The sequence below is a fragment of the Callithrix jacchus genome, chromosome 7, assembly GCF_049354715.1.
Source record: "Callithrix jacchus isolate 240 chromosome 7, calJac240_pri, whole genome shotgun sequence".
Classification (NCBI taxonomy): Eukaryota; Metazoa; Chordata; class Mammalia; order Primates; family Cebidae; genus Callithrix; species Callithrix jacchus.
The window spans coordinates 145,913,135-145,939,198 of NC_133508.1; the positions used below are offsets into that span (position 1 = coordinate 145,913,135).

Below are 26,064 nucleotides of genomic sequence, written 5' to 3' on the forward strand. Positions count from 1 at the left end.
AGCCTACCAATGAAAAAATGCCCAGGACCAGATGGATTCACAGCCAAATGCTACCAGAGGTACAAAGAGGAGCTTATATCATTCCTTCTGAAACCATTCCAAATAATCAAAAAAAAAAGCGGGGGGGACTCCTCTCTAACTGATTTTATGTGGTCAGCAGCATTCTGATACCAAAACCTGGCACAGACACAACAAAAATAGAAATCTTCAGACCAATATCCCTGATGAACATCGATGCAAAAATCCTCAATAAAATACTGGCAACCAAATCCAGCAGTACATGAAAAAGCTTATCCACCATGACCAAGTCAGCATCATCCCTAGGATGCAATGTTGGTTCAACACATGCAGATCTATAAATGTAATCCATCACATAAACACAACCAGTGTGAAAAAACACGATTATTTCAATAGATGCAGAAAACATCTTTGATAAAAATTCAATATTTCTTCATGCTAAAAACTGTCAATGGCATTGAGGGAACATATCTCAAAATAATAAGAGCTATTTATGAAAAATCCATAGCCAATATCATGCTGAATGGGCAGAAGCTGGAAATATTCCCTGTGAAAACTGGCACAAGAATGCCCTCTCTCACCAATCCTATTAAACATAGTATTGGAAGTTCTAGCCAGGGCAATGAGGCAAGAGAAAGAAATAAATCGTATTCAATTAGAAAGAGAGGAAGTCAAATTATCTCTGTTTGCAGATGACATGACTGTGTATTTAGAAAACTCCACCGTTCAGCCCAAAATCTCCTTAAGCTGATAAGTAACTTTAACGAAGTCTCAGGATAGAAAATCAATTTGCAAAAATCACAAGCATTCCACTATACCAATAATAAACAAACAGAGAGCCAAATCATGAGTGAATTCTCATTCACAATTGCTACAAAGAGAATTAAATACCTAGGTATCCATCTTACAAGGGATGTGAAGGGCCTTTTCAAGGAGAACTGCAAACTACTGCTCAAGGAAATAAGAGAGGACACAAGCAAATGGAAAAGCATTCCATGCCCATAGGCAGGAAGAATCAGTATCATGAAAATGCCATATTGCCCAATGTAATTTATAGATTCAATGCTATTCCCATCAAGCTATCATTGACCTTTGCAGAATTAGAAAAAGATACTTTCAATTTCATATGGAACCAAAAAAGAGCCCATATAGCCAAGACAATCCTAAGCAAAAAGAACAAAGCTGGGGTCATCACACTACCTGACATCAAATTATACAAGGCTACAGTAACCACATCACACTACCTGACATCAAGCTATACAAGGCTACAGTAACCAAAACAGCGTGGTACTGGTACCAAAACAGACACATAGACCAACAGAACAGAACAGAAGCCTCAGAAATAACACCACATATCTACAACCATCTGATCTTCAATGAACCTGACAAGAACAAGCAATGGGGAAAGGATTCCCTATTGAATAAAAGGTGCTGGGAAAACAGGCTAGTCATATGCAGAAAACTAAAAGTGGACCCCTTTCTTGTACATCATATAAAAATTAATGCAAGATGAATTAAAGACTTAAATGTAATACCCAAAACCATAAAAATTCTAGAAGAAAACCTAGGGAATACCATTCAGGCCATAGGCATGGGAAAATACTTCATTACTAAAACACCAAAAGCAATTGCAACAAAAGCCAAAACTGACAAATGAAATCGAATTAAACTGAAGAGCTTCTACATAGCTAAAGTAACTAGCATCAGCCTGAACAGGTAAACTACAGAATGGGAGAAAAATTTTGCAATCTACCCATCTGACAAAGGTGTAATATCGAGAATCTATAAGGAATTTAAATTTACAAGAAAAACAACGCCATCAAAAAGTTGGTGAAGGATATGAACAGAGACTTCTCAAAGGAAGACATTTATGTGACCAACAAAAATATGGGGGGAAAAAAGCTCATCAACACTTATCATGAGAAAAATGCAAATCAAAACCACAATGAGAAACAATCTAACCCGTCAGAATGGCAATTATTAAAAACTCAGGAAACAATAGATGCTGGCAAGGCTTGGGAGAAATAGAAACACTTTTACATTGTTGGTGGGAGTGTAAATTAGTTCAACTATTGTGGAATACAGTGTGGTGTTTTCTCAAGGATCTAGAACCAGAAATACCATTTGCCCCAGCAATCTTACTACCAGGCATATATGCAAAGGATTATAAATCCTTCTACTATAAAGACACATGCACATTTATGTTTATTGCAGCACTACTTACAACAGCAAAGACTTGGAACTAACCCAAACGCCCATCAGTGATAGACTGGATAAAGAAAATGTGGCACATATACACCATGGAATACTCCGCAGCCATAAAAAAGACGGAGATCATGTCCTTTGCAGGGACATGGATGAAGCTGGAAGCCATCATTCTCAGCAGACTAACACAGGAACAGAAAACCAAACACCACATGCTCTCACTCATAAGTTGAACAATGAGAACACATGAACACAGGGAGGGGAACAACATACACTAGGGCCTGTTGGGAGTGGAGGGAAGGAGCAGGAGAGCATTAGGACAAATACCTAATGCATGTGGCATTTAAAACCTAGATGACAGATTGATAGATGCACCAAACTACCATGGCACATGTGTTTCTGCACAGCTAAAGTAACTAGCATCACAGTGAACAGGCAACCCGCAGAACAGGAGAAAAATTTTGCAATCTACCTATCTGAAAAAGGTCTAATATCCAGAATCTACAAGGAATTTACACAAATTTACAAGAAAAAAAAACACCATCAAAAAGTGGGCAAAGGATATGAACAGACACTTTTCAAAAGAAGACATTCATGTGTCTCAAAAGAAGTCAGCACATAGGTGAAAATTTCACATAGTCAAAAGTAAGTTTAAAAATCCTTCTATTATACACAGGGAACAGTAGACATGATTTTGGGTATACAACTGTGTTTCCTAACTTTTAGGAAGGAACATATACCTGGGTAACAAACCTGCACATTCTGCACATATATTTCAGAACTTAAAGAAGAAAAAAAAGTCAGAGCAGCAGTAAATTTTAACACCACTTCTTATCAGCTAGGGAAATGTATATATCAAAATTCTTTAATCCTTAGTTTTCTCATCTGTAACACAAATCTTCACTTCCCTTGGTTGTTTGGAGAATAAGATTTTATACAGTAATTGCTGATAGTTGGTGACCTGTGTGTTTGCCCCTTTCATTTACCCATTTTTAAGCAATTGGGGCTATTTAATAATGCAGTGGAAGGAACTGATAACCATTCCCATTCCACATCACTGGAGGTACACAGGCAGAGGGTAGATGTTTCAACAATAGGCACTGTGGTGCCAATTCAAACCTCAGGTGATGGACACACTTCAGGATTCGCCAACCCCACAATTCTATGAAATTATGAATAATAGATAATATGGTCGATGATAAAACCAGTATTCAAGGTGGCCTCAATCGTTGTACTGAGGTGCTAAAACTAACGTGATGAAATTGAACAGAAAGAAGTATAAAGTTTGGCCTTTGAATTAGAAATAGACAATAGCAATAATAACACAATCTCATATAAAATAGAGGAAGTATGGTTTGGTCATCATGCGTTGTAGAAAACATGTTAGAATATTTTATTCATCACCTACTTAGTGTGTGACATGATTTCTAAAACCAACAGATAAACAAGAAAATAGCCTTGACTAATCTAGGCTGCACTGCACTTTTAGAGATTCAGTATCTAGGCCAGGGAACTTACTGTCCCACTATAATAACACTTATACCTTTACTGGGAGAAAATTTTCTTCTAAAGTCAGCACATAGGTGAAAATTTCACAGTCAAAAGCAACTTTAAAAATTCTTGTATTACACACAAGAAGCAGTGTACATGATTTGGGGTATACAACTGTGTTTCCTAACTCTTAGGTACAACAGAATTTGAGCACTACAGGGCTAAATCACGCCCCAAGTAAAAGTCTAACCATTTTACCTTAAAAAAATAACAAAACCCTGATGGAAAATGGGAAATTGATACAGGAATTCAAGAGTATTTTGGCCTTCAGTGTTTCCTTGATTTTTCAAAAATCATTAATCCTTTATAATTTGAATATAGGTTGCAGTGCAGATTATGTGAGACAATATATATTGATCTTAACTAAGCTTTTAATTGTAAAAGTAAAATTGACAAATTAAAGATTGGTGACCAGGATTATGATAGATTGGAGACCACTCCATAAAGCAGGATGCAACCAACTGTATCTATGGCCTCTGGGCCACATATCATCCACAGCCTGTTTTCGTACAACTACCAGTGAAGAATGGTTTACATAGTATTAAAGGCTGTAGAAATTTTTTGAAAAGAAGAAGGACATGTGGTCTGCAATTCCTAAACTAGGATTGTAAGTGTAATAGGGATTTGCTATCTGCAGAGAAGACGGTTTCTCTCCCATGTCTTACAATCATTACTTCTCCAGTGTCACCTCTTGCTCTTCAAAGACCAAATGGTCCGAAGTTCTTCACCCAGGTTTTGTTGTTTCCCTCCTCTCAGACTTTGCTGGTGCTATTCTCCAGAAAAACTCACCAGCCTTTGACGTTTCAGCTTTCCCCAAAACGCCTCACTGAACCCTCCTCCTCCTTTATGCTCATCAATAGTGCACGCACTAACTTCTTCCTTTTTATTTTTATTTTATTATTTTTTTGAGACAGAGTTTCACTCTTGTTACCCAGGCTGGAGTGCAATGGTGTGATCCTGGCTCACCACAACCTCCGCCTCCTGTGTTCAGGCAATTCTCCTGCCTCAGCCTCCCGAGTAGCTGGGATTACAGGCATGTGCCACCATGCCCAACTAGTTTTTTGTATCTTTAGTAGAGATGGGGTTTCACCATGTTGACAAGGATGGTCTCGATCTCTTGACCTCGTGATTCACCTGCCTCGGCCTCCCAAAGTGCTGGGATTACAGGCATGAGCCACTGCGCCCGGCCAACTTCTTTCTTTTTAACAGACTGGACCTAACTGAATTCATTTGCTTCTTTATGGAATCTAGACTCCAGATGTAGGCTCCTTTAAAACAGCCATAAGTTACTCATTTGTCTCTTTAGCACCTAACACTGTGCCTGGTATCTGGTAGGCTCTGAGTAAATGTTTCCTAATCTGAAGTAAATATGTTTTACTGCTAGCAGAGCTGCTGGTGCAGGAGGGAGTAAGCTGCCTTAGGAAGACTTTAGAGACCAAAACTAAGAACAGCAAAGGGAAGTTACAATTAGGAAAAAAGTGACTTGTCCAAACTGCCATACAGAGCCAGGAATAAATAAAAGAACAAGTTTCAGCATTAAGAAAACCAGTGGTGGCAGATGCCTGTAATCTCAGCTAATCTGGAGGCTGAGGCAGGAGACTCACTTGAACTTAGGCGGCGGAGGTTGCAGTGAGCCGAGAATGTGCCACCACATTCCAGCCTGGGCAACAGAGCTAGACTCTGTCTCAACAACAACAACCAAACAAAATAAAAATTAAACAAAACAAAACAAAAAACAAGAAAACCAGAGTCTGAATGCTGGCAACATGTCTTAATTTCACTCTGAGAATTTAAACAAAAGAATTCAACTTTGAGCTAGTTTTTACATCTCTATCCTGGAGATACTAACATCTGCTTCACAGGGGCACTGGGAAGGTTACAATCATGTGTGCTAGAAAAGCCAAAACAATGTCTTGCACGTAGTAGGCTATCTGTATCCTTTTGTGCCTTCCTAACTTCTCATGCCCCTTGGGCTCCTCTTTAATGTCTCATCTCTTTTTATTGTACCTGAAGAAAAAAAAAAACAAGTGAATTACAACCAAACTGCTCTAAACATTTCATCAGTTTCCCCCTGACTTCATATACCACCCCAGAAGATAAACACTAGGGTTCTGTCAACAAAGACAGGCTATGCATCTGGAGAAGACAATTCATAGTAATCTTGTCAGCAAAATTGTAACAATAAAGGCCCAAACAACACTTCATCTCTCTGTCAGTTGTCTTGAAAGGGCAGATTACTTTTTTCTTAATCTTGGCACATCCAATTAAGGTAGACTTATAAGCAAGGAAGGTGTAAAGTACAAGCCAGCACTTTTTCACATTAGCAATTATCAATGGAAAACTACAGGAATGCAAAGTCTTGGCACTGCTGTTGCCCTGGCAACCATTAGCCTGTGAAAGCAAGGCAGACACTAACATGACAGCTTGACATAGGTGCCCAGAAATAAGATGGCTTCTCTTTCTCCATTTTTCCCCAGTTACTTTTATGTTTGTCATCATAAGCCCCAGAAGAAAATAATTCTTCTTATCTACTTTACACTTGGGAAGCTATCCAGGTCTAAAATTTATAATTACATGTCTTCGATGAATAGGTATTGAACACCTACTATGTGCCAGGTACTGTGCAAGATGCGTAGTTTTCAATCTAGAAAAGTAACATCACATTCACGTCCTCTTTTCCTACTTTTCTTTTCTTTTTCCTTCTTTCCTTCATTTCTTCCTTCATCCACTGACTCAACAAGCATTATTGAGGAAATCTTGTATACAAGGCACTGTACTTGACACAGCTGATTCAGAGATAAATAGGCCTCGTCTTTACAAAGTTCTCAGTCAAGTCCGGGCACAGTGGCTCAAGCCTGTAATCCCAGCACTTTGGGAGGCCAAGGCGGGTCAATCACAAGGTCAACAGATCGAGACCATCCTGGTCAACATGGTGAAACCCTGCCTCTACTAAAAATACAAAAAATTAGCTAGGCATGGTGGCATGTGCCTGTAATCCCAGCTACACAGGAGGCTGAGGCAGGAGAATTGCCTGAACCCAGGAGGCTGAGATTGCGGGGAGCCGAGATCGCACCATTGCACTCCAGCCTGGGTAACAAGAGTGAAACTCTGTCTCAAAAAAAAAAAAAGGTTCTCAGTCAAGTTGATAAGTCATAGAAACAAGAACCATAGATAAAAACAAATATGCTCACATGAAAGGCTAAAAATAACATAAAGATGTTGTGAGGCCAAAATAAGAAAATGTTTCAGAGATTCAAAAAGGCAGAAATAGAAAAGGAAAATTAAAATGTGAGGTATTATATTTATAACTCACATTGCCAGTTTATTCTTTTATTAATTTATGCATTTATTTCTACATATGTTATTGGATAAGGTAGAAGAACAATTATTCGATAAAGAACAATTTTCACCTATTTTGGGGTGGAAATTAATCTTCATTGAATTTACTTTATCCTACGTCATCCAAAACTAAATGTAGATGTAAATAGATGAATGGATAAAAGAATAAACTCACAATGTGAAATTCATTCAACAAACCCCTATGACAAAAGAAACTCCTGAACTTAAGGTAAAAATTATTTTTTAAGAAAAAGAATAATTTTGGAAAGAAAGAGAAGAGAAAAAATCAATAAAAAATGGCTAAGGATAGGCTGGGGGTAGAAATTAACATTCACTAACACCCAACAGCAAGCCAGATAGTACACCAGTATCTTAAATAAATAAAACTTTCATAAAACTTAGGAAGAGTTTTGTCCTCTTTCTTCTCCTTCTTTACCTTCTCCTTTTTTCTCCCTTTCCTCTTCCTTTTCCTCCTTCTTATTATGATTAATTTTACTTTATAGATTATCAGATTGAAAAAAATTTGTCTCAATTTAGCTAAGTCAGTTGGAATCAACAATGCCTATATTCAACCAAATGTCTGACCTCAGAGCCGGTATTTCCATGCCATGAGAGAGAGAGAAAATGCAAATTTATGAAACAGAAAGAAATGTACTAAAAGCAGGCTGCTTGAGGAAAAGACAATAATCATCAGTGGCACTCAGGCATATTTCTTTCCTTTGTAAGGTCTTGATTCTGGAATGTTTTACTTTTATTTTAGCAGAGGCTCTGACAACCAGAAAACACCAATTGCCTCTTGACACTGTTTTTAGTTCGATCACAATGACCATAGAAAAAGCTTTCAAAGAGACTTAGGAATGAAAGGAAAGGTAAACTCAGTGAAAAGAATTATTTTAAAATAGGGCTGCATGGTAGTTAGATACATGTATGCTGAAACTGCTCACAGTGGCACTGTGAGGGAAGCAATCCAGGAATGGGCACAGGGCTTGTTTTTTTTGAGACAGAGTTTCGCTGCTGTTACCCAGGCTGGAGTGCAATGGCACGATCTTGGCTCACCACAACCTCCGCCTCCTATGTTCAGGCAATTCTTCTGCCTCAGCCTCCCAAATAGCTGGGATTACAGGCATGTGCCACCATGCCCAGCTAGTTTTTTGTATTTTTAGTAGAGACAGGGTTTCACCATGTTGACCAGGATGGTCTCGATCTCTTGACCTCGTGATCCACCCGCCTTGGCCTCCCAAAGTGCTGGGATTACAGGCTTCAGCCCCCGCACCTGGCCACAGGGCTTGTTTTATAAGAAACGTAGGCTCAAGGAGGCTGAGTGACTTCTCTATGCTCACATGTCTCTTGCTAGGTTAAAACCACCATACCTTTCCCTTGTTATGTGTATTAGCAGAAAGTAATTTGCCAGTAAATTTTAATTTCAGCAAATGTGATTGTGCATTCTTGACAATGAATACTGTGGGCCCAGAATTAGTATTCCAGGACATGGCTGCTCGAAGTGTGACTCAAATACTAGCAGCATCAGCACTGTCTACGATCTTACTTGAAAGGTAGAGTCTCAGAACCTGCATTTTAAAAAAGTCTCAGGTGATCTTTAGATATATTAAAGTTGGAGAAGCCCTGAGAAGAAGTGCCATATATTATTTTAAAAAGATGGGCTCTGGGGCTAAGTCTGCTTGGGCTTATATTCAATACAAATATCTGAGCCATGAGCATAATGTGGACAGTTAGGAGAGATAACGAGAGCATTCAGGAAGAAATAGCAGCATGAGTGAAAATGGAGAGTTTGACTGGGCTGGGCATGTGCCAGGGACAGCCAGTGTCTTTATGTGGCTGAACTGTAAAAATACTCTAGAGATAGGACTCAGGTGCCAGGAGAGTATTCAACTGTTATTCTGTGGTCCAACAACTGATGTCTAGTATCACAATCACAACTAAAACAGTAATTCTTCTGTATATTATTTTAGAATGTAACTGTACCTGGCACATAGGTAACTCAGTAAATATTTGCCTACTTCCTGAACCAAGATAAAACCTTTTCCTGCCATCATATCACAGGGTGTTTCCAACAACTCTGAGAAATAAAACAAACAAAAACCAACAACGAACAGAAATTCTGTTCTACATTTGTATTATTACCATCTTCCTCCATTTTATAAAATGGAGATTCAGATGAGGAAATAATTTGGATAAAGTGATACTGCTAGTTATTTCTCAATTCAAATCTCAAACTCATTTTTTGACACCAAAACATATGCATTTTTTCCTCAATAAGGCCTCAATTATTTGGCTTCCTGCTTTTCTGAGTTCTCAACTGCGACCTCATACTGGGAACTAAGGAAGCACAGAGAATGGGGTGATTAAAAGATAACTGTGTGTCACGGTAACCCATCTTTTCCTTTGCAGAAGTCTACCACGAAGCTCTGTGTCATCAATCCTCATTGCCTCCCAAGTTCAGGCTACTTGCCTCTGCTGTTTGGCGCCTACAAGCTTCTTTTCCACACTTTGCTCTGCTGGCATGGTGGGCATCATGCCTCCTGATAATTCAAGGGCCAGTTTCCTTTCCCCAGTTCTAATTAATAGTTACTGTATTGCTTTTGCACAGAGAGAATGGCATATATTGTGTTTGTAGAACTTAAAACAATTCAAGGGGAAGAACTATTAAAGAAACAACTTGGCAACCAAAGATTTAGTGTATTAATATAAGGCCATATGTCATCTTTCCAAGCGTATTTCAGATTACAGATAATTGGAAATGGCCTCCATCAAGTTTATAAGTAGAACATGAAAAAGAAAGAATTTTCAGGATGAGAAACAATTGCTTTAGGAGACTGGGGTCATAGAAGAGTTGGACTTAGGAATAAATCCTGGTTCTGGCAATAATGCCAACCCACTCCCATGAACTGACTAGTTAATGCTCACCAAACACTTACAATGTGCCTGGGAAAGTCAGTGCTCTCCATAGGCATGATTTCATTCAATTCTCACCACCACCCTGTTATTATTTCCACTTCATTCCTGAAGTTATAAAGTTAAGAAGTTTCAGAACTTGCTCCAGTCACACAGTTGAAAAGAGGAAGAATATTTTTCCAACCAGTCCTGTCCAACTCTAGAGTAACAACCAGAACCCACTCACTTGACCATTACATTATGTGGCCCCTAGGTGACCTCTGACTTCCAACCACTTTCTAGACCTACCACACACATGATTACCCCAATTTTACAAAAAACCAAAGAGATAGTAAATATATGCAAAGAACAATAGCTAATGCATATAAAAGTGCCACAGAAGGGCCAGGCGCGGTGGCTCACGCCTGTAATCCCAGCACTTTGGGAGGCCGAGGCGGGTGGATCACAAGGTCAAGAGATCAGACCATCCTGGTCAACATGGTGAAACCCCGTCTCTACTAAAAATAGAAAAAATTAGCTCAGCATGGTGGTGCGTGCCTGTAATCCCAGCTACTCAGCCTCCTTCAGAAGTATTGCCTGAACCCAGGAGGCAGAGGTTGCGGTGAGCTGTGATTGCACCATTGCACTCCAGCCTGGGTAACATGAGCGAAACTCCATCTCAAAAAAAAAAACAAAAAAAAAACCTCATTTCAGCTGGATGAAATAAAGGCCTCACTTCTATTTTGAGTCTTTTCTTCTGCATGTGGGCAAAGGAGAGTCTTGCAACTTTGTTGCTAATGGATTCTCTGATTGTTTTGCAGACGCCTAATGGTAGCTGCAGACAGGCTGAATGTTTCCTGGAGCTGGTGCAGTTGCACGAGGCAGAGGAGCCCAGAGTGCTGCAATGTGAAGGCTGAAGAGAATGTGTGTTTCTGCTGCGTGACCTTGAGTTCTTCTGTCTGCTAACTAAAAGGTCGGTGATCAAGCCCAGTTAGGCACTCTGAGTTTTACATGATCTCAGTTAAGATAAGCTTCTGATAGGTTTCCTCTTAGCTAGCCTCTCTCCTAACCTTATTGTCAATCCCTCTAGGTTAAATCAGATGTGGTAAAATCCTGCTTGAACCCCATGAGCTGTTTTGTAGACGCCATTAGGCAACTGCAAAATAATCAGAGAATCTATTAGCAACAAAGTTGCAAGACTCTCCTTTGCCCACATGCAGAAGAAAACACTCAAAATAGAAGTGATGCCTTTATTTCATCCAGCTGAAATGAGTTATTTATTTATTTTTTTTGAGATGGAGTTTTCCTCTCCTTAGCCTGGCTGGAGTGCAATGGCGAGATCTCGGCTCACTGCAACCTCAGCCTCCCTAGTAACTGGGATGAACTACAGGCTCCTGCCACCATGTCCAGCTAATTATTGTGGGGTTTCACCATGTTGACCAGGATGGTCTCGATCTCTAGGCCTCGTGGTCCACCCACCTCGGCCTCCCAAAGTGCTGGGATTATAGGTGTGAGCCACCGCGCCTGGCCCTCCTGTGGTACTTTTATATGCATTAGCTATTGATCTTTGCATATATTTACTATCTTTTTGGTTTTTTTGTTCAACTTGATACAAATTAAACATTCTTCCTCAGCACAAGACACTGTTAATAGACTAAAAAGCTACAAATTGGGAGAAGAATATGAAAACCCCACATAGGTCAAAGGTCCTGTATACTGGGTAATTTTGTGTATAACGTTTACGGAGCCCCGGTGTGCCAGGACATTTGTTGCAGCATTTTTCTGGGTGTGTGCTGGAAGCTGTTTCTGGACGAGATTAACACTAAACTAGACAAACTAAGTGAAGCAGATGCCCTCTCTGTGGTGGCCGGGCCTCATCCAATCAGCCAAAGGCCAGAGGAGAAGGAAAAGGTCAATGAGAAGAAAATGCTTTCCTGAGTGTCCAGCTTCCCATCTTGGGAATTGCAGCCTCCATAATCATATGTCCAAACATATACACACACACACACACACACACACACACACACACATGCTGTGTACATATATACACACACACATGCTGTGTACATATATACGCACACACACATTTCGTAAGTAAGTAGGAAGGACTGTATTTTAAAAAGTTCAGCTATTCAATGACTATTGCTGAAGCTGGCCAGTGAACATGGGGATGTTCTACTGTATGATTCTGTCTCCTTTTTTACACTACTGAAGTTCTGCATTTGAAGAAGTATGAGAGATAAAAGCTGAATTTTTCCACATACACTTCAAAGCCCTAGGGATTAACACAGTCAAAAATGCCACCCATAATCCTGCCCCCAACCAGGGCTAGGGAACACTGTGGCCCTCAGGTGATTTTATTTAGCTGGATCTGGGAGCCACACAACAGCAGAGGGAGCAGGAAACACTATGCAAATAGAAACCAGCACAGCACGGAGGGCCTGTTCACGACAGAACACCCAGAAAAACCATCCTCAGACAGCCAGTGTGGAGAAACACAGAACATGCCTGAGACCTGGTGGATCAGAACCCAGCTACTGGGGAATGGATGGGCAGGGGCTTCACAGTACAGAGGACCAGAGGGAACAATCTTCCAAGGGCAGGATTGCTGGGAGACCGGGAGGCTTGGACAAAGGAAGCATCCTCTGGAGACTTGTAGTGACGAGAATGAATGAAGTAACTGGCAGAAATTAAATGTCCTGGTAGAACAAAGTAGAATCCCAGAGAGAGGAAACGTGCTGTCTCCCAACGCCAAACAGTACATCCTAAAATGATAAGAAAAATGCTTTTTAGCAAGTACTGTATATCCGGTGATGTGACCCATGGATGAAGACTGGGAAAAGTTCCCTAAGCAAAAGTCAGCAAGACCTTATTCCCTCAGGAGGACTCTGTTATGGATAAATTCCACTCAACAAGGGATACATAGGACACAGGTTTGAATAGCACATGTGGGTCAACATATTTAATTGTAGATCTATACCAAAAACCAAGGTGGGAACAGGTGGGACACAGGCTGTCACTTTATGTTTGGGCTGAACTGACAAATAAGAAATGGCAGGTAAAGAGGATAGAGAAGAGGAAAATAATGCTTTGATTGTTATAGTGGTAAAAATCTGAAGTTCAAAGATATAATTTAAAATGTATAAACCAAATAGTGGAAGTGTCTCAAGTTAAAAGGGGATTAGTGATGTCAAAACCTTAGTGCAATGTTAAACAAGAGCTATACAACTCTTCTTAAATAACAAAAAATGGCACACATGCACGCACGTACACAGACACACGCACACACACACACACACACAAAGAATACAAGTAACACCAACAAAGAAATGCAGAAAACACAATCTACCTCATATAATAAATATAGACTAAAATATGGAAGAGTTTAGAATATAAACAGAAAAATAAGAATGTTTTTATTAATCTATAGGATTATCTGGCAAACCAATCATAAAAATAAAAACTTAGAACATTATGTGTAAAAAATCTGCTAGTCCGGAGTAATGGGGAAAAAAATTTTAATTAAACAAATTTAAAGTTTAAACATTATAACTAATAGACTAAAATTAATTTGGGGTGAAAGTTAAAACTGGGGCAGAGAATATTCTTTTCCACAACAGAATGCCAGCAAAACAAATTAAAATTAATTTTGGATGAAAGTTAAAATTTGGGTGGGGAATATTCTTTTTTGTGAAGAATGCCAGTAAAAACAAGTACATGGTAAAATTTTGAGATAGAATATTCCCAATGTACAAATATAAACATAATAACTAACACAGACGGGTGATTAATTGATGATAAAATGGTCAGAGGAAGATGGTTAGAATCCAGATGTTTACAGTTTTTCAAACCATTTTTCAAATTAATTACAAATAAGGTGTCTTTACAAGGGACAGAGCTCCTAGACTCCTCCTTAACCAAGTGACCATTCTAGCTAGTATCACCATAATGGGGATGGACACACTGGGCCTTTTCTGCCCGCAGATGGACTGAGGAAGGAAGCTCATAACATTGACTCTGCAGTGCTCCTGGCAAAATGTTTAAGATAAATTTAATCATGAGGACCCTTTCAGTCAACTTCAGAATGTAGACCTTTGAGCCAGACAGCTGATCTGTCCTCTACAGACAAAGTTTTCAGCAAGAAGATAACATTGTTGATACTCTGCCCTGACAGAGTCCTGGGTGACATGCTGTCCTCTGCGGCAGCTCTGGACTCCTGTTCTCTACAGGATAGAAATTGGCAGGAGCAGGGTTAAGTCTTGTCAATGCTGTTTGTCCATCTGGGAATTGGACTCCCTTGGTACTGATCACAATTGGAGGGGGATGAATAAAAGGAGCCTAGTGAGCTGAAATCAACAAGAGCATTCTGTGGTCTAAAGTTGAATCCTCAGTGAAGGATTCCTGCAGTGACTTGTATTTGGACTTGAACTTGCTTTGCCATTTTAGTGTTTTTTCATCAAGTGGAAAAGCTTGCAACCCCTTTTTTTTCCTGACATCCTTTCATTCTTTGCATCCTTCTGACACTATTTGGTGCCTGTAAAGGAGAGAGAAAAAAATAATCAAATGAGCATTTTTGTCAGGTCCTCCTGAAGGCTGAGTCTGGACGGACTGCTAGGTGATTATATCCCAGTGGCAGACAGACCTCCTGCTGGCAGCTTGAGCTGAGGGTGAGCATTGGACTGTGAAGGGGGAAGCACCATCCACAAGTGAGAAGAAAATACCCCTGAATTCCCATGAACATCTTGTCAGCCTGGGGTGCAGGATATAGGAACCCCAACTATGCCCAACCAGCAGCCAGGAACATCAGCTCATTTACTCCTGATCCCCTCTGTCTGGAGCGGAGTGATGGCTTTTCCTCCCAGTGAGGATGTGCTCAGCATCAGTCATGCATGCTCAGACACAGAGGACTGCAGAAGGAGGACCCTCAGCAGAGAAACCCACCCCCTTACAACTCCATGCCCCAGTCTTCTGGGGAGGAGCAGAAACGCCATGGGCAACACTCTGGATATAAAAAGCAGCAGGAACCTCAGACAACATCCACATCCTCTTCCACCTTTTAAAACAGAATAGTAGTGATGCCACAGGGCTAAGATTGAACTAAGGCCACATGACTTGCTATTGACAACCCGGAACTAGAACCAGGCACTAAGGCCCTTTCAATAGAGATTGGAGGAAGTGAGAGGAAAGGGTCCAATCTGGAGGTCTTGGCAGCCATGAGAGGCTGTTGGGTTACCCTGGCTAGGACAGGAATACAGTTTTACAAAGAACTATGATGTCTGTGGTGTTTATTTGGTTGGTTAAAAAATTAAAAAGAAGAAAAAACAAACATAACTATAAGTATTCTTTCAAAGGGGATCAGGAAAGAAAGAAAATTTGAAAGAAAAAATACACTCGAAATGAAATTAGCAGAAAGTGGGGAGTGTAACTATGGACTTACTTATTTTCCCTAATGCCCAGAAGTTGATTCCACACCTGGTTACACGTTAAGGCATTTCTAGGAATATTTTCACTATCTAGATGAACAAAACTCTTAAGTACGAGGTGAAACGGAATAGTTTTTGTTATACTACATTCTCTCATCCCAGTTTTTGTTTTCCCCAAGTACATTTTGGGAAAGGTTTCTTTCTTTTTTTTTTTTTTTTTTTTTTTCAGATGAACTCTTGCTCTGTCACCAGGTTGGAGTGCAGTGGCACAATCTTGGCTCACTGCAACCTCCACCTCCTGGGTTCTAGCAATTCTTCCACCTCAGCCTCCTGAGTAGCTGGGACCAGAGGTGCGTGCCACCAGGCCCAGCTAATTTTTGTATTTTTAGTAGGGAAGGGGTTTCACCATGTTTGCCAGGATGATCTCAATCTCTTGACCTCATGAGCCGCCCACCTCGGCCCCCCAAAGTGCTGAGATTACAGTTGTGAGCCACCGCACCAGGCTGACAGGTTTCTTTTTAATATTTAACATCAGCTTTAAGAGTGGCATAAGCAAGCATTCACAGGCAATCTCCTGCAGAATTTCAGTCTTGATGTGTTATTTGTTCTCTTCAGGAGCGTGAGACTAATAAGTTCTCTTTGGGGGCTTTGAGAAAGAACAATAGACTGACAGTAAAATGTTCACACTGCAGTGCTGAGCCAATAAGTGGGCTATAAAATCTGTGTGGTTAAACGTCACCTGCAAGATTTACTGTAAACACCAAAGAAAATACTAAATTCCACTACATGTAATACGGGAGGTATTATTTCCCTACATTAGGCGTCAAAGTAATGACTGTTCCTCACTTTGCCTTGTATTGAAAACTGAGCAAGTACACTTCAAGCAGAGGCCAAAGGTCTAATCTCTTAATTTTGTTGGTTTCCTGTCTGATTTTTTTTCTGTTCTATATAAACAGTACTATTGAGAGGGGAATACAGATCCCATCAAATGCTGATGGATGCTCAGCCTTTTCTTTGGAGTAGCCACACATATGGAACACTTCCATGTTGGCAACCTGAGGTCATAGAAGACCATTTGTCTTCCTCATCTTAAGGCACATATCAGAATCATGTGGGAGCATTTTAAAACTACAGACACCCAAACGACACCCCAGATCATGTCAGTGAGAATCTCAAGGTGTGAGTTCAAGGCATGCATCTTAACTGAAATCTCACCAGGTGTTTACTACATGGCAGCGGTATTTAGAGATACAAAATGGAACAACCCAATTTCCCATCATTTTCTTTCCTTTCCCCATTTATCTCATGATCGGCTTTGTTCCCTGTGGTTCCATGGATTTCAGTCTTCTCTCTGACAACTTTACTGAAATCTCTTATCAATTGGGCTGAACCAAAGCAAAGACTGTCCTGTAGACAGATGCTTGTCTGTCATCTTGTGTATGCATAAAGCAGGTTCCGGAATCGATTTCTCAGAGTTAATTCAGAAAACGCTCTCTCATATACCCTGGCCTCAAGATTCATCTGAGTTGCATTGGAGACCCTTAACTGGACATGTAGAAATGGAAATGAGAATAAAATGGAGAGAGGTTAGAATGATATATCTCATGATGTATGCAGATTTGAAGTCCTGTCCTCTGCATGTACTTTTGAATGTCATAAATGTCATTCAGTTAATGTCAGCACAAATGAGTCCTTGAGGTGAGAATACTGAGTCCCTGGCAATTCCATCTACATTGTCACAAGCCTGCACATCTGGGGCTGAAGGCAAACCTGGCTCCAGTCCGGCAGGGAACTCCCACTTGTGACCCAGATTCAAGTTCAATTTTCTAAGTGGGGCTCTCTGTGCTCAGCTTTAACACTTCTCATTCAGAGGAACAAGAGATGAGTAAGGGTGGACTTAGCTGGGTTCCTCCAAAGCCAACTCAAGAGAAAAACCTATGTGTAAATGATGTATTAAAGCCATGCTCCCTGCAGAAAGCAACAATGGAGTTGGGGATACAGGGAGGAAAGGTAAATTTCTGAAGAGAGTGTGGAATTCCAGGCAAGGAACCCTGTGTTCCACAACTTAAACTGTGTACTTGGATGTGGACAGGGAGGCCTGGCTCTCCCGTGGTCATGAGAGGGACCGTCAAGACAGCAGAAGAAGGAATAGAGCAGAGTACAGAGAGCAATGAGATGGGGACAGAAAGGGCCTGGCAGGGTGGGAGCCCATGGGACATTGGGGTTAGACCAGACAGATTTTACAGCAGCCCCTGGGGAGAACAAATGGAAGAGAAAAAGCAGTGGAAGAATGAGTTGTTACCATAGACAGAGAGAAATAAGAAGTGAGTGCAGCTAAAAGCCATAGATGTGATTACCTCTGCACCCTGAAGTCCAACGGATCCAGTTGCTGAAAGGGAGTTTTCTTTTTATCTTTTTTTTTTTGAGTCAGAGTCTCACTCTGTCGCCCAAGCTGGAAGACAGTGGCATGATCTTGGCTCACTGCAACCTCTGGGTTCTAAGTGATTCTTCTGTCTCCCAACTAGCTGGGACTACAGGTGCATGCCACAATGCCTGGATAATTTTTTTTTTTTTTTTTTGAGACGGAGTTTCGCTCTTGTTACCCAGGCTGGAGTGCAATGGCACGATCTTGGCTCACTGCAACCTCTGCCTCCTGGGTTCAGGCAATTCTCCTGCCTCAGCCTCCTGAGTAGCTGGGATTACAGGCACACGCCACCATGCCCAGCTAATTTTTTGTATTTTTAGTAGAGACGGGGTTTTACCATGTTGACCAGGATGATGTCGATCTCTCGTGATCCACCCGCCTCGGCCTCCCAAAGTGCTGGGATTACAGGCTTGAGCCACCACGCCCGGCCAATTTTTGTTTTTTCTAGTAGAGACAGGGTTTTACCATGTTGGCCAGGATGGTCTTGATCCCTTGACCTCGTGATCTGCCCACCTCGGCCTCCCAAAGTGCTGGGATTACAGGCGTGAGCCACCGCACCCAGCATGAACGGGAGTATTCTTTTAATGTTCTTTGGTTTCGGAACACTGGACACATGAATGTTGCCAGTGACTTGACGCCCTTGGGTGGTGTCTGCTGAGCCTTCGAGTGCATCATCTTCCAGCTGCGGAATGTTCTTCATCCCAACGGATGGGGCTAAAACCACCCAAAGGACATGAAATCAGGAATGTGACCTTGGACAAGAAAGTCCAAAGGGGAGGGGAAGCCAACAGAGTGACTTTAATATTTCCTTTTTTTTGATATTTCTTGTTGATATTTGTTATTTCTTCTTTTTTGTTGATATTTCTGTTGTTACCCATTGCAACAGCCACCAGAAGGCTGCCACCCACTATGACAGCCACCAAAAGGCTGGCACCCACTATGCCAGCCACCAGAAGCCTCAAGCAGCGTCTCTGTGAGGCTTGCCAGGTCAGAGTTGCAATGACTCGTCAGTCCCCCAACTCAGGCCCTTCCTTTGAACTAGTTCCCAGATTCCAAACCAAACTTACCCCCGGAGGCTTTTAGGACCCTGAGGAATTTTGGCCGGGTGGGCGCTCTTCCACAGTGGCACTCCGGGGCCCTGAGACAGCTCAGGGGGCGCCTCCCCTAGAGGCTTCCAAGGTGGGAGTGGCCACCCAGGTGAGACTCTGAGATGCCTTTTGTCTGGTGGTGAAAAATAGAAGGTCTCGGTGGAACCTCCAAATGTTATACCAGACTGAGCATAGAAAGTCAACACCAAGACAAAAGTATGCCAAATTGCAGGGTTTATTGCTGGTGACCACAGAGGACTCACGTCTCTCCAACCTGTGGCCCCATAAAAGTGGGTGACAAGACCTTTTATACCTGTAAAAATCACCTTGGGGGTGAGGGGAGGGGATGGGGTGAGGGGCTTCAGACATTCCAAGGGCTAGTGGATTCAAATCACCTTCTGGGCAGAGATGAGGGTGAGGGGGTTCTGGACATTCCAGTGGATTCCTGGGCGAAGATGAAGGTAAGGGGCTCCAGACATTCCAAGGGCCAGGGGACTATTTGACATTCTGATTGTCACTTAAGGGGTTCACAAATGCTAAGATTAGCATTTGTTTACACATCGTCTGGGTAGGGGTGAGATCCACAGATTTTTAGTTACTTGGCGCCAGGATGGAATTATCTGGGGGTGCTTATTCTGGTTATTACTAGTAAACAAAGGCCAGCAGTTCTGGCAGTTACAGATAAGAGAAGGTAAGCAGTTTTACCTCTTTGCATTCTGCAAAGTAAACTAGCAGTTTTACAGAAGCCAAGGTTAGCAGTCATTGTGAGGAGAATGAAACAGTTTTGTCTTTTATAAAATGGCATTGTTCAGGTTCTAACTCTAGGCCAGCTATATCACAACTGTGCCCAGCTAGGTTCTTTTTCTAGGTAAAATAACATTCCCTTTTGCTAATGGATGGGCCAAAGAGTTTGAAAGTGCCTCATCAAATCCAAAATGGCTGTGTTTGTTTTATACAACTGACAGTGGTCCAATAGTTGGCTAGTCTTGGAGGGTTGGTAAATTTCTTTCTTTTTCTTTTTTGTTTTTATGAGATAGGGTCTCACTGTGTCATACAGGATGGAGTGCAGTGGCATAAATACAGCTCACTGTAGCCTCTATCTCCCAAGCTCAAGTGGTTTTCCCAGCTCAACCCCACAAGTAGCTGGGACTGTAGCAGGAAAATCTGTGGGAAACAGATCTCCCAAACACCAAATACAGGAGGAAAGGGTTTATTACAGCTGGGAGCTGAGGCAATGATTTGTCCAAATTCGGTTCCTCTAATAAAAGACGATTCTGCCTTTATATAGGCTTATACTTTAGATGTTACAAGTGGAAGAATCTTAGGTTTATAGCTTTAGAAATCACATATGAAAGGGGTCTCAGTTTACAGCTTCAGGAATCACATATGAAAGGGTTTCTGGTTTGATTTTGTTTTAAGTAAAAACAGTGTCTTCCAGATAGTTTCCCCAAGATCAAGCGTGTTATTTTCAGGAAGGAGATTCAGGCGGAGCCAGCTGGCCTGCTCTCTCTTCTACTGATATACACAGTGGATGACAGAAGGAGAGGGAATTGCAGATGCCTGGGTCTCCTTCCTCAGGACCACAATGTAATCCTCCCACCCCAGGCTCCCAAGTAGCTCGAAATACAGGCATGCATCATCACACCCAGCTAATTTTTGTACCTTTTGTAGAGACTGGGTTCCACCATGTTGCCCAGGTTGGTCTCCAACTCCTGAGCTCAGGCAATCTGCCCACCTCAGTTCCCTGAAGTGCTGGGATTACAGAGGTGAGTCACCACTTCTGTTGGTAAATTTTTAGCATTATCCTTTGCCAACTATACACCCACACAAATCACAATAATATGGAATCACCCGAGGGGTTAATTCGAGCAAAGCTCTGAATCCATTGAAAAGGTGAGCGATGTAGAAATATAGGGAAAAGATGATTCCAGAATGAGAAAACAGCAAGAGCATGCTTGTTATATTCAAGGAATAGCAAGATGGCCAGCATGCTTGGAGTACAATGAGAATGGGATCCTTTGCTAGACTCACAGATAAAAATCTAAAAATAAGGAATAACAATTTAAAAAAGAAAAGGAAAGAGTGGTGGGTGATGAGGTCACGGGGAGAAGTAGCAATAGATTGTATACAGCTTTGTAAGCCACACCAAGGGCTCTGGATTTTACCCTAGGTGTGATGAAAACGAGTGGAGGTTTCTGAGCACAATTCATGGTTTTAAGAGGTCACAAAAAAAAGACATTTTTTTTTTAGGTTTGAAAAAGGAAAGTTTATTAGAAAGGAAGAATGTTGCAAAAGGGTGCCATGGGTGACTCAGTGAGAGAACTGAGTGTATTCCAACATATTCTAAATCTTACATAAGATGCATGTGATATCTATGATTCATGCTTATTTGGAGAACTGGACAAGTGAAGAGGTCTGAATTACAATACATTTGTAGGAAGAGCTGACAGAATTGGATGAATTGAATTGAAAATGGGAGATGGAATAATCAAGAATATTTCAAGGTTCAGAATTGCTATGATCTGAATATTTGTATGCCCTCACCACCTGCCAATTCGTATTTTGAAACCTAGTACTATCGCAATGTGATAGTATTAGGAGGTGAGGCTTTTGGGGGGTGATTAGGTCCTTAAGAATGAGAGATTAATATCATTTGTGCCACTTGCCAAATGGAATCAGTGTCCTTATAAAACAGGCTGCCTTGTCCTTTCTGCCGTGTGAGGACAAAGAAAGAAGGTGCCATTTATGAACCAGGAAATGGGCCCTCATCAGACACAGAATCTGCTGGGACCTTGATCTTGACTTCCTGGCCTCCAGAACCATAAGAAATAAATTTCTGTTGTTTATAAGCTGCCCCGTTTTTGGTATTTTATTGTGGCAGCCTAATGGACTGAGATAAGCAGGATTGAGAGGAAGGGGAGCATGTTAAGGGGCATATCAAGATGTGGCTTCAGATAAGTCACACTTAAGATGCCCAGGGAGATGAGAGTCATTTCAGACCTAGACTCAGCAGAACTTGGTGACCAGCTATATTGGAGTCAGCAAGTAGAAGAAAAGTCTCCTGAGCTTGTTGTGGTTGTCTCCTAGATGAACCATTCCTAATACCTTCATGTTTTGTCCAGGCGCATAACCAATACAACCAGGATTGAAAATCTCCAAACTATGAGAAACTCAGATTGTTTTCCTACAATAATTGTAACATGTTGAGTAAATGCATCTGGTTCATATTTAGCTATAACTTCCTATTTAACGAAATCAAAAATAGTCATTGGAGAGGACATTTTTCCTCTTTCAACTGATAGTTACCATGTCTTTTGTATTATGTAGCTTAAAAACAAAACCAATAAAATCACTCCCATCATAGTGACTGCAGAATTGTCATGGGCTCCACGTGGACATTGGGTGAAAAAACTATTGAATAATGACAGTGAGCAATTACTACAAGTCTGTCACTCATCATAGTGAGAGGATAACCAAAAGAAAAAAATGGTTTCTGCTAGATGATCTTAAAATCAAGTTCAGAGACCGAGAATAACAGGAAACAATTAGAAAACAAAGCTGGAAATTTGTGGCACTCACTACAAGTTAAAGTACATAGAAGGGAAAGGATAGCGTGAGATGGAGAAGTTAATAAAGGCTGCATCATGAAGGACGTATGCCTTGAATTGGACATTGCAAATAGATAGACAAAGGGATAGGTAGTTTATTTTAGACAAAAGGGTGTAAAAACATTAACTTGGAAGGTACTGGAGTTGTGAGGAGATGGTTCTGACTAGATGAAAGAGTCATGTTTCTGAGGACACAGCAGTAAAGATAAATGGCAGAAGTACAAAAGTATAGGCAGTCCCCAACTGGTAAACAGCCCACAATCATAAATGGACTCCCAGCTTCTTTAATATTATGTACACATACAAATATCTCATTCTTAAAAGCTGATGACCTTGCTTTTTACCTCACTGAGAAACTCAAAGGAATCCGCAGAGAAAAACCTTATCGCCCAAATCAGCAGCATTTGCACCCTTTCTCCCCAGAATTGCACCAGCATTCTCCCTTCCCTCCTGTCCTCAGCATGAACTGTAGATGTCCTATCTAAGGCTAATCCCTCTACTTGTACACCAAATTCCTTTACTCCACCTACTCAAGGGCATCACCCCAGCAATTCCCCGTGTGGGTTTCTTCTATCTGCCCCTCTAGATCCATTTTCTACCCTACTGTGTGCCTGAATCAACATGCTCCCCTGGTCCCTGGCTTCCAGATGGTTTTGGTCAATGAGAAGGACTGGGGATCCCAGGAAATGGCTGGGGATGTGTGGGAAGAAGCAAAGTGAAGTTGGAGCATTTATTTTTGCAGGTCCATCCCTGTGGACTGGCTGCGTTCATCTACCAAATGGCACAAGCACGCATCTCCACACAGCTCTCTCATTCCAGTTCTGGAACCCTTTCCCTTTCCCTTGTCCCTTCATACTGAAAGGTGGTATTGATGCCAAACTTGCCCTAGGGCACTTCATAACCATTTCCTTACACTATGACCACAATTTTGTATAATAAATAGTCCCTCTCTTTTTTTCTCCTTTTTCCCCTATAAATAGTCCCTTTTAAAACTCTCCTCAAAACTCTCCTCAATGGCTAGGCGTGGTGGCTCACGTCAGTAATCCCAGCATTTTGGGAGGCCGAGCCAGGTGGATAGCTTGAGCTCAGGAGTTCGAAACTAGCCTAGGCAACATGGTGAAACCCTGTCTCTACTAAAAAATACAAAAATTAACTGGGCATGGTGGTGTGTACCTGTAATCCCAGCTGCTCAGAAGGCTGAAGTGGGAGAATCATCTGAGCCTGGGAAGTTGAGGCTACAGTGAGCTGAGATCACATCTGTGCACTCTGGCCTGGATGACAGAGCCAAACCCTGTCTAAAACAAAAACAAAAACAAAAACTCTCCTTAAATTACCCAATTTGCATACATCATCTGCTTCTCACCAGGACCTAGACTGATAAATTCCCCTTTCCTCTCCTATATCATACGTTTTCCCACTCTACTGATGTCACTCTCATCGGTAAATAGATGTGCTGTTATTTCTCCCATGTTAAAAGCAAAGATGGTCCTAACCCCATTCTCCTCCTTCAGGTGCCACATCATTTCTCTTTTCTAATTTACAGAAAATATCCTTTAAAGAATTGTCTTACTAGCAGCCTTAATAGAAACCTGTCAGGTTCTTCCTCACCTGTCAGGCTTTCAGTCCTTCTCCAAACCTGCTCCATCTGTAATATTCCTCATCTCATTTAATGGCAATCCCAAACATCCAATTTCTTGGGCTAAAAATCTGGAGTCATGCTTGACTCCTCCGTTTTTCTCACTTTCAAACCATTAAGAAGTCCAGTTGGCTCCACCTTTGAAATATAACCAGAACTTGACCCCTTTTCACGACCTCTGCCATTACCATCCCAGTCAAATGCACCATGATCTCACCTGGATTCCTGCAGCAGGCCCCAACTAGTCTCACTGCTCATATAATTTCCTCCTATGGGCTTCTGTCAACAAAGTAGCCACCATGACAGTGTGAAAATGCAAATCAGATCAGGTCACTGCACTGTTCAAAAGGCCCCAGTGGTGCCCTCTTTCACTACTAGTAAAAGCCAAAGTCCTTCCAATTGTCTACAAAGCTCTATAAAATCAGACCCTTGTTTTGTCTCTTACTTTCTCTCCTACTCTTCTCCAGCCACAGTGGAGAGGAATTGGTTATGCTCTTGCCTTAGTAGTCCATACTGGCCCAGTTCCATTTGCTGGTTCACTCCTCCCTGATCTCCTTTCAAAAGTCTATGTGAGAGGTAATTTTATCATACCCATTTTATAGAGGAAGAAATGGAGGCCTACAAGAGTTCAACAGCTTTTATCTGAACTCTGGTGGTATGATCTACAGGTCATAATTCCCAAGGTCTGCCTATGTGTATTAATGTCTTATGAGAAGACAAAAGTAAACAACACAGAAATATTACAGAAAACAGAAAGAAATGTGTTTTCTTTTTTAATCAAAGAACTAGGAGAAAATACTCACTAAAAAAAATAGGTTAATATGAATAAGGAATAAGCAAGGATTTTTTTTAATTCTTGAAATTAAAAATATGAGTCAAAAGAAAACATTTAAATAAAAACTGAAAGATAAAGTTGAAAGAAAGAAAAAAAACTTTCAAATGAACAGAACAAAATGATAAACAAGCAGATAGAATGTATGATAAAAGCAATGAGATTTAGAGGACTTAAATGGAGAATGAAATATTTGATTAGTAGGAGCTGGGTGAGAGAGAGAGAAAATGTAGATGAAGGATAGTCTCAAAATAATAATACAAGAAAATTTCCCAATACCAAAGTATATTAATCCCCAGATTAACAAGAAAATTTCTCAATACCAAAGTATATTAATCCCCAGATTAAAATTGGCCCACCAAGTTTCCACTACAATGAATGGTCTCCAAGTAAAAATAGAACAGATCTCTCTTTTTTTTTTTTTTTTTTTTTTTTTTGAGATGGAGTCTCACTGTTTTCGGCCCAGACTAGAGTGCAATGGCGCGATCCCGACTCACTGCAACCTCCACCTCCCAGGTTCCAGCAATTCTCCTGCTGGATTACAGGCACACGCCACCATGCCCAGCTAATTTTTGTATTTTTAGTAGAGACAGGGTTTCACCATGTTGGCCAGGCTGGTCTTGAGCTCCTGATCTCAGGTGACCTGCCTGCCTCAGCCTCCCAAAGTGCTGGGATGACAGGTATGAGCCACCGTGACCGGCCTAGAATAGATTTCTTAGAATATATTTCTTAGAACAGTCTTACCAGCAACTTGTCATTAGAACCAACTCAAATGAAAGCAGTCTTCTTTTGGCCTGTTAGAGGTCAAGGATCACAACACCTCCTCCAGATTGGGTATATCATCAGCTGCTTCAGTGGCCGCCAGAAAAGTTCTGAGCCCCTCCTCTTCACCCTTCTTCCATGCTCCTTCCAGAGAAGCCTCAAGAACTGGGTTCTCCCCAACTGAATACATTAAGAGATTGTCCCATAGTCCTGTGCTAACTAAGAGGGACTCTCTAAGAAATCTCTAGACTAAGAAATAGACACAGTCTCTATATTCATATTTGC

At 41.2% G+C, this 26,064-nt stretch overlaps 1 protein-coding gene across 1 annotated transcript in view; it reads left to right on the top strand.

The window, feature by feature from the left end:
* The window catches only part of LOC103790893 (uncharacterized), an 89,546-nt gene that overhangs the window by 43,017 nt on the left and 20,465 nt on the right, over positions 1 to 26,064 (top strand). Inside the window, exons 3-4 of the mRNA XM_078333129.1 lie at positions 9,523 to 9,637; positions 10,827 to 10,978. Of these exons, the coding sequence (XP_078189255.1) occupies positions 9,523 to 9,637; positions 10,827 to 10,922 (211 nt within the window). The 3' untranslated portion in view covers positions 10,923 to 10,978. The remainder of the gene's footprint in view (positions 1 to 9,522; positions 9,638 to 10,826; positions 10,979 to 26,064) is intronic.